The sequence below is a fragment of the Etheostoma spectabile genome, chromosome 12 (assembly GCF_008692095.1).
Source record: "Etheostoma spectabile isolate EspeVRDwgs_2016 chromosome 12, UIUC_Espe_1.0, whole genome shotgun sequence".
In the NCBI taxonomy this organism is placed as follows: Eukaryota; Metazoa; Chordata; class Actinopteri; order Perciformes; family Percidae; genus Etheostoma; species Etheostoma spectabile.
In genome coordinates this window covers 8,734,196-8,744,146 of record NC_045744.1, presented here as the reverse complement: position 1 = coordinate 8,744,146, position 9,951 = coordinate 8,734,196, and the positions used below count along the sequence as shown (strand labels likewise).

The 9,951-nt window shown below is 39.8% G+C and overlaps 1 protein-coding gene across 1 annotated transcript; it reads right to left on the bottom strand.

Moving 5' to 3' along the window:
• On the bottom strand, window positions 1-8,028 carry LOC116699167 (desmoglein-2-like). Its single transcript, XM_032531613.1, is given in 16 exon segments — window positions 1-946; window positions 1,053-1,485; window positions 1,488-1,794; window positions 1,916-2,257; window positions 2,378-2,505; window positions 2,834-3,064; window positions 3,601-3,822; window positions 3,909-4,051; window positions 4,189-4,466; window positions 4,588-4,773; window positions 4,895-5,029; window positions 5,331-5,494; window positions 5,601-5,742; window positions 5,847-6,002; window positions 6,887-7,003; window positions 7,760-8,028. Coding segments are annotated over 16 exon segments (3,072 nt in total). The 5' UTR covers window positions 7,814-8,028; the 3' UTR covers window positions 1-912.
• Between the last annotated feature and the right edge of the window lie 1,923 nt (window positions 8,029-9,951).

The window sequence follows — 9,951 nt, the reverse complement described above, 5'->3', positions numbered from 1 at the left end:
TATTAATCCATACCAGTGACATGATTAATTGTAAGGTGCTATGATTTTGCATCCATTATAATAACCTTATGAGCTTCTAGGAGCACCGAGCTGACACTAGCATATAGCTATAATCAAACCTATGGAGGCGCGTAACCTTTTTGTTTGTACTGTTAAGGTCTGTTATATTTACTTTGGCGGTTCCTGACCTGAAGCCATGCAGTATAATACCTGAAATAAATATAATTATTGTAAGTCATGTGGTGCTTAAATGGGCATTCTTCGGACTAGAGAAAGAGGGGAATTACATTTTGTATGGAAATGCAATCCTTTTTTATGGCCATGATAGTCATGTAGTCAATGCCATGTGTTACACTGAGCAGTAGTGTTATCAATAGATGAGAATGAACAGTATTACCTTTATGGTAAAGTAGACTGTGGTAGACCAGTTTACCCCAATTTATCACAATATCTATCTGTATGACCATCTACTGTATGTATTTACATACTGTAGTATATTTTAGTTTACTGAAATTTATTTCAGTATTTAACAAAACTAGTGGGTATGCTAAACAAATGGGCTGCTTTACGCCCTTGTACTAGATTCAATATTCCTCTCAGTTACAGAGACCTTCTTACGTTGCACAACCACTCTCTGGCTTCCTTTCAGTTTGGGTGTGGCTGTCAGAGTAAAGTCCTCTTTTGACCCCATAGAACCGGATGAAGCCAGGGAAGAATTCTGAGTTTCAACATTCAAACCTTGACCTCTTACCTCCAAACCCTGCTCTGCAGACCTATGTCCTGTCTGAACAAAACCCTGTGCTAAGTGCGCACCTTGCTCTCCCCCTGAGGACGTGCTCTCACCATAAACTCTTGCTAGACCTGAAGGGGTTCCTTTGAACTGGCCTTGTTACCTGCTGTACTCCACCCTTCCTACTTGCCTAGTCTACAAGACCACGCATGGAGACCTTGTGGCCACCAACCTGCACCATCCCCTGAACCCCCTTGCAGGCACCAATGCCTGTAGCTGCTGACCTGCCTGCAGGCCACCAACCTGCACCATCCCACCTGACACCTTGAGGCCACCAACCTGCACCATCCCCTGACCACCTTGCAGGCCACCAACCTGCATTAGCTGCTGACCTCGTTGCAGGCCACCAACCTGCACCATCCCCTGACCACCTTGCAGGCCACCAACCTGCACCATCCCCTGACCACCTTGCAGGCCACCAACCTGCACCAACCCCTGACTTAGCCCAACTTGGCCTATTTGACCCATTGCCTGCTGAGTTCCCCCTGACACAAGCACCATTTGGGGCTTGGACTCGACTACATACATGGGCGTGGCGGCGTAGTACACCGCGGGCTGCTGTATGAGCAGCGTCTGACTGGAAATCCCACTCGTGTCTTGGACATGTACAGTGGGAATGGTGGCTGAAGCCTGGGCTCTCTCAGTGATTCTCTCAGACACTACATTAGAGGTGTTGAGGGTGTTGATGTTCGCGCGTCCCTGTCCCTGATTTTTTCTGTGTGAGTATGGACATATGTGTGGGTGGAGGGCCGGACAGGAGACGCTGGTCTGGGCTGAGAGAAAGAAACCTTTGCATCCACAGACTCTGTTACCAAGGTTGACCCCTGACAAATCTCAGCCAGGGTTTTGAATTTAGGTCCGAGATCATTGAGGAACGCAAGGTCATTTTCATTCTCAAGAAGGCTGCAGCAACCTATAGAACCTGCCAGGGACTCCTTACCCTCATAGTCATAGACCAGCTGAGCGTCCATTTGCTGGGATTGCTGTGCAGCATGGTTGGCTTTCTGCAAAATAATTTAAAAAAAAAGTCAAAAAACGAATATATGGTTGTTTTAAAAACAAACTTACAATTCATAATGTTAGGCTTTTGTTAAAGACTTTGTATATGGTGTTTTATGTACTCACACTTGAATAATACTCCTCCAGGAACTGATCAGATAGAGCCATCCCATCAAAGGCCCCCGCCCTGTATTGGGAGAAATTATTTTCTTGTCCTGTCATCATCCCAGCCTCACCGTAGTCCAACCCCCCCTGCCAACCGGAGTGGTTATATTGGTTGTACAGGCGCATTTCCTCGGCTGTCATGTTGACAGTATTTAGGCCCCTGATGAAGGTTGCGTCCCCCCCTGCTGCAGCTCCAAATTCAGTCATTTCTCCAAGGTGTCCCTTTCCCTCATAGGTGTTGATGTTCTTGGCATTCACTGTGCCACCATCAACTTCTACTGGGACATGCAGAAGAGGAACTTCCTGTGGGTAAAATATAAGATCCCATCAGAGATGCAGCATTTTGGGCACATTTGGTTGACACATTTTAAAACTAAATATATATAGTTATTGTATATAAGTATTGTATGCTAATCAAAATACCTTGTCTTCTCCCTGTCCCTCAGTGTGATATGAGATGAGCTGTTGCTTTGTATCATATGGAATGGCCTTGAAATCTCCAATAGCTGCTGCACCTCCACACAGGCAAAACAGCAGCAGAAGGGGCAACACTGAAAAGGCATGTTTCACACTATGTCAAAAGAAAGTCTTATGAAAGTATATACTGGTCAGGTTCAAATGAAGTCCAACGATCAATCAGTAAATTACTTTCATTCAACAGAGGGATAATACTCATGGCTGGACAACAAATCTTTGTTTAATGCATGATAGAGTCATGATCTGCCTCTTTCAAAAAATTCTGGTGATCCACCCACTTTTTCTTTTGTAAATGTCTCCAAGCACGCTGCAACATGTTAGGTTAGGCAACCATGCAGAGGAAAGTAAATGATTCTTATCAAAACAGCCAACCAGGAAGAGAAGGAAATAAGGAATACTCACACAGCAGAAGCAGCAGTCCCAGGAGCAGAAGCAGGACACCTTTAGCTCCAAAATCCACAGTCTTTTCAGTGCGCGGCGTACATGTTTTAGTGACGTCATGGCAACTACACACAATTACGTCAATCATCTGAACATCAGCACATGACTTTCCCTGCTGGTCTTTGACCTCCACTGCCACTTTGTACATGCCTGGCCACAAGTTGGCTTGGTCTCGCAGAATGGCTGTGGTTTCTAAAGAAAGACAAGAACCACGTTTAATGTGCTGTGGGAGTTGTTAAAGAAGTTTGTTTGTTTGTGTCTTGTAATAAAGTATATGATAATGTTTCCTTTCTTTATAGAGAAGTGATAAAACCAAGATGGACCTTTTTCACTACACACAATTACTTGTATGGCAGAAGATGCAGAGATGAGGCTAAAAAAAGTATTCCATGCCGGTGATTAAAGATGCAATATAGTATTTCCATGAAACTAGAACACCTACGTGATTTCCAATTAGTTTTGCAATTATTATATGTGCAAAACACCCCTGGCTAAGTGTATCTGCAGCAACATTACATGTTTATATTAATCACAGAAATGTGTACCATATGAAGCCAATTAAATATTGTAATGACCACAATTTGCTTGCAAATCTAATATTTTGGAGTTAAAAACTAGAGCTGAAGATAAAAATGCCTCTTTAATGTAAACCTTGAAGAGCACTAAGACCAAATGTCCATGTAACGCAAATTTGCTAGGAAATTGCCAAGCCCTAATTGTAACCTTACCATTAAGATGCTCCACTGTCCACCCCCCCTTGTTGCTCCCCTGAATCACAGTGAATTCAAATGGTGCAGAATTGGGGAACTTGTCTTCATCTACGGCTGTAACGTAGATCACATTATCCTCAAGGCACATAGTCTGGACTGTAGAGGTCAGTTTTGGACAGTGATCATTAAAGTCCTCCACCTGAATGGCTATGGTCCCTGTGGCAGTTTTTGAGGGATTATCTGAAAGCCAATCAAAAGAGTGAGTATTATTAAATCTGTTGTGCACCATATCAGCCCATTGGAGAATCATTTTTTACAGAACTCACCATTGGAGATGCATATAATTTCAGCATAATATGTTCCATTGATCAACAACTTGGACTCTCTGTCAGGAAGCTTATTCAGCTTGATCTCCGCCGTCTTTTCATCAATAATCAACCAGTTGCCGTCATCTTTCAATTTAGCATACCTATAAATAGGAAGATCCATATGTGTGAGGACAAAAAAAGCTATTTTTGTAAAATACATCAAATCAGAGACGCAAAGAAAGACATCTATACGTCTGCTGTTTAGTGACTTTGGTGATCTTTCACTATGTGGATGTACCTTACGTTGGTGGCTGTTTTTAGCGTATCACTGTCAATAGCAGAGTAGGTAGTGATAACTTTGTTGATGAAGACGGAAGACTGGTCCTCAGAGATAGTCACCACTTTGACACTTGGTTGGAATCGGGGACCTTCCTTCTGATTGATCACATTGATTTTAACAGGGTAGGTTTTTGGGATTATTGTCCCAGTCGTGCTTCCACTGCCAAAATTGTATGCTGCTTTGTTAGAAAGAGCCACTTCCAAGTTAAGCGTCTTTAGTTCCTCATAGTCTAAGGCCTGCAGATTCAAGGATAAAACACAGGATAATGCAGTTAGCCTTATCTTTTATAGTAATGTTTACTCTGCTCATGGAACCACACTGTTTCAATTTCAGTCCATAAAAACTACACTCTTTTACCTTGTGAATCATGATAATTCCCTCATTGGTCTGACTATCAGTAGTGATAGTGAAATAGCCCGCCTCATTCCCTGAAACGATTTCATACGCAGCCAGCCAGTTGTCAGTGTGAATCAGATCCTTGTCTACAGCTTTGATCCTCATCACTTCCACATTGATAGTGTTCTCCTCCACACTCCCTTCATACTGCAAATAAAACACAAACAAAAAAGTTACTTTAGAACAACATTATTATAAAATCCAATTTAAAAATAAAATAAATAAAAAATACATAAAGTGTTGGTTTTGGTAATTGTGTCACACATACCGATTCTTTTTCCATGGTTGGAATATTGTCATTTATGTCCAGAATTTTGATCACAATTTCTCCGGTTCCTGAATTTCCTCCCATTTGTCCACCCATGTCTGATGCTTGTATATTCAACGTATAGGTATCCTTTGTCTAAAAAAAAAAAGACCAGATATTCAATGCATTGATGAATACATTCTAGTTTTTAGTTTCCAGTTAAACTCGTTGACTAACATGATCTGTTATTTGGTTAAAATTGCTAAAACAAATGAACAAAATGCTACTTTCTCATGATTCAACAGGTGGAAAATAGTTGATGTTTTCATAGTGTGATGATTAGAATTGATATCATCACAATGTGTGATACTTTTCTAATACAGTAGACAAGTTGAAAGCTCTTCCAATAAATATAATTGGTTGTGCTAGATAGAACAATTTCAGGTCAGTGCCTCACCTCTCTATCTAGAGTGCTCTGTCGAACAGTGACCTCTCCAGTTTGAGAGTTGATGGAGAACATCCCAGATGTGCCACTCTGCCCCACAATTCTGTAGAATATCTTGGAGTGGAGTGTGTTCTCTTGATCAGCATCAGTTGCTATCACTTTCATCACAACAGTACCTAAGAATCACCAGAGGGAATTACATAATTCATCAGTTCATTGAGTGCAGGTACAACTACTGTATATTTGCCTTCACAAATACACTTAAATATGCTCTTAAAATACCTGCTGCACTTGATTCATTGACATATCCGACTTGATTTACTTTAATGATCGGTGGGTTGTCATTCATATCCAAAACGGTAATATTAAGGTCAATATCCTTTTCAGCAAGGCTCCCATCAGTGTATTTTGCAAAGCCTCGTAACTACAAAAAGAGATATCAGAAATACGATCCCATTTCCTTAGTGTACAGCTTGAGGGTACTTAAATGCTTTAGATTTCACACACAGGATGTTTAAGTGCTCTTACATGATAGTAGGGGATCTCCTCTCGGTCCAGAATGGAATAGATTTTCACGAAGCCCGTGTTACGGTCAATAGCAAAGGTACCAACAGGGGGCTGGTCAACACCAGGCCCCGATAGAGAATACCATATCGTGGTGTAGTTCTCCTTATCAGAGCGGATCTGAAAAATTAAAACACATGATGAATCCACCTGATCTGGTAAGACCTAACAATTACAAGTAAATCAATCAATTACAAGGAAAAGTGCAGAGATTATTTACTGTCATTTTATTATAAAATAATGTATTTTATTTCATTAGTCATTATTTCAAATGGACGCTACCTGCATTCAGATCATGTGAATGCAAGCATGTAGCATAATATGCAGTGGTAGAGGTAAGGAACTAAGTGCATCTGCTTAACTACTCATTTTGCGGTACTTGTACTTTACCATTTTACTATACTCTACTTTATACTTCACTGCATTTCAGAGGGAAACATTGTAAAAACATTGGAACTTTCGCAACTTTTCACTTAAAATAAAGATTTTTACATACAAAACATTTGACCAGTTTATAAAATATAAAACCATTGTTATGGATTCAACTCCCACGAGTATGTCAAATAGTTTAAATTAGACCAATATTAATATATATATACATACATACATACATACATACACACACTACTTTTAATTAATTAATTTATTACTTCTTCCACCACTGATTATACGTACTTAAATGAAATCTGGCATTCAACCAGTTTTTGCTCTGAGAACAGCCAGCTGTGTCTCAACTTACTCATTATGAACATGGAAGTTTGCCAGTGTCATGAAGTTGTTTTTACAAAGTCGGTAAGCTAAAGACTTCAAACCAACAAAAGTTGCCTGAGGATAAAACCAGTGAGGCAAGAAATACAATCAATGTACTTAGTGTAGCTATTGAAAGAAATGAAATGTGCCAACATTCAATATCTGCATGACTGTGAAAACATTTCTTAAACTAGTCTAAAAAAGAATTGTAATAAAATGCTTTAGAAGTAAATAATAATAAAATATATACACACTCGAGCAATGTAAGCCAAGCCTGTGTAATCGTTGTTCTCATAAAGCTGTCTGGGAGCTATGATCCATTCTCTTTTCTGTCTGTGAAAGCCTTTTCCTTCTGCCCCCACAGGAACAGGCTGCAGGTAAAAACAAGAGGGAGAAAAAACATGATCATTAATGTGTAACTATACAAAACCGTATCCCATATTACTCTTGCTCCTGAGAAATAGGCCTACACACATGGCATAAGTTTACCCATTAGCCTATTCATTTCACGTCAGGATAGGTCAGGCACACTGGGGATCTCAGAGATCTTTAAAAATACAAAAAACGTGATGTTTGCCCACAGCAAATTGACTATTTTAATGTCAATAAAACGGCCTGTTAAATAAATGTAGAGAATGCCAACTTCTTTTTAACTTTGGAAAGTCTACATAACTTTACACAGCATCATTAAAAACTATTAACATCATATATCCATAGTACATCTTCAAGTGTCACAAAGCTCCACAACTCATCCAACGTGACATATTGATCGGGGATAATCGATAATCGATGTGTGATTATGACTTGATCATGACTTGAAAAGTTGCCCCCTCAGCTAGTATGGGAACTAATGATGGGAAAGCTGCTTGGCTAAAAAGAACATAATTCATTTAAAGAAACCTTCCAGCACAAAGTGTGTGTCCATGTAGACTGCGCATTTTTTCTTCTTCTTTTCAGTCGTTAGCTTTAGCTTAGCTACCCGTTAAAGTTAAAGTTAAAGTTAAAGAGATATATACGCGTACACAGAAACACGTCCGATGAGTTTAATCCCTCACCAGAGAGCCACACCTGTTTAAAAAACCCGACACAGGGAACATCTAACAATGAGAATCGTTTAGCCTACTCACCGTTAGGAAGCACGCCAGCAGAATAAAAAGGCTGCATTTCAGCAGTGGAGCCATCGGGCTGGAGTAACGTCAACGTTATTAATCCTCCTCTTTCAGTGAAATCGCTTCAAGTGTAGTTTTGACTGTAGTCGTTGGTTTCGTGCAGACTTTGACCACTCGGAGTGGAGGAAGAACTTTTACAGCGATAGGCGGGCCCTCTCTCTGTGTGATTGCTCCCCAGCTACTGATAACAGGCGGAGAAAGGGGGTGGGTATGCCCACTGTGTACATAGCTGGGATGTGTGCAGATTATTGTCTTGGATAATGCAGGAGAAAAAAAAATCACTCCAGTATTGACAACAATTTGGTGTCCAAACTTAACAGATATATATATTTTTTTTTACTATCAATCTGAATGTTTTTTTTGTGTGTAGATAAAACCAAGTTTTAAAATAAGTTGACTTTTGGACTTTGCAGTGTGGGATTACATCTTTATTATTTATAATTTTAAAGATTTAATAATTTGAAAAACGTATCGCCCTTTCAGACCAACTTCCTCACTCATCTGTAAAACTTCCCCTGTGCGTGTGAAATTCCCAAAGAGTGCAGCACTCATGAACATTCAGCTGCACAATGGACTGTGGTGGTGTGTGTGTGTGTGTGTGTGTGTGTGTTGATGAGTTTATGTTGCCAGGATACATGAAAGTTTTACTCCCCATGGCCAAAGGTTTGTTTGGGAGAAGAAATACAGTACCACACTTTATCTTGCCTGATTAGGCCGTTCATTTCTACAGAAGTTATGACGTATTGGTCTGACGAAGCTCACAATTCAGTGGAATTCTGCTGCAACCTGTGTGTTATATTTTTACTCACAATGAGAGAGCAATATGGTATACTTCATTGGTGTTCTCTATCGGCATCTAACAGAAATATAATCACAAAGGGGATTGGGTGGAAACAACGCTCCCATGTGAAAAAAGACAAATCCTGCCTGATTTGCACCTTTAAATAAAGAAACACTTGTGCTGTGTCAGATTGAAGATAGCAACTTTCTTTATCACGGTCTCAAAGTTAGTAATCTAACACAGATTCGATAGAAATAACTGAAATGTTAAAAGACCAACAACATTTTTTGATTAATAACTTTACATTGGGCTTAGTACATCCTAAAAACGCAGACAAAGAAAGAGAGAGAGAGAGAGCAAGAGAGAGAGAGAGTCATGCAACAATAGCTGGGTGTGTCACGTCTGTCCAGTGTGAGTGACCAAATCGCTATTGGAGAATGCAACATTTCAAAGTCCTGAGAAACACTGCTCAAATCCCACCTTCCTGCTGGTTTGTATGTAATGGCTATTTTGCCAGAGCAGTAACTGTATGTGCTCAGGTATAGGTTTGGCATATCAGGAAGGATATTATCTTAGAAATTAGCTGCAATCATGCAATGTCTTAGTGCATATTAAAACAGTAGGCTATACGATCTTTCAGGAGACACATGGCACATTTTCTTGACAGCTGAATTACAATTTAATGTAGTAGACCATCCACCTCGATCAATCAATTCTGGTTTAGATGCACTCAAATAAGCCTACATAAAACTGTGGTCTGATATTACAGCTTTGCATTAAATCCTACCTTCATTGAAGGTTATAAAGTTCAGCTTTTGTTGAAACTCTGTTAGAGAAGTGTTGATCCAACTGTATTTAATGCAGTCAAATTGTATGGTTTCATAGGCCTACTAAGAGTTTTTTTTTTCTAAATATCTTGTCCACTCCATTTTCAAAGACCAGGGTAATACTAGAAACACCTCTCAGTATATAGCAGTACAATTCAAAAGCGAAAAGTACCATGAAGTCAACATCTCTTTGTTTTTATCTAAACTTGAACCCACCTTCCTTTAGGTAGTATTGCAGTGTTGTCATAGTAGACTGTTAAGATAGGATATAAGTACAGCTATTAGTCACATTGTTCTCTCAAAACACAAATACCAGTACTAATGTAACATGAATGCTCCACCCTGCCTCTTGCTGGCAATCACGCAGCAGGAGTGGAGAGAAGGGTGGAGTAGTTGCATTAGACAAGAAACCTTTTTTTTTACCTCAGGCATATGACACGTTCATGAACAAGAACAACTGTCTTACCTTTTTTTAACTTTTTGACTTGTATATTAAATATGCTATCTGAAAACAACCTAGTACGAGCCTTCTGGCATTTGTG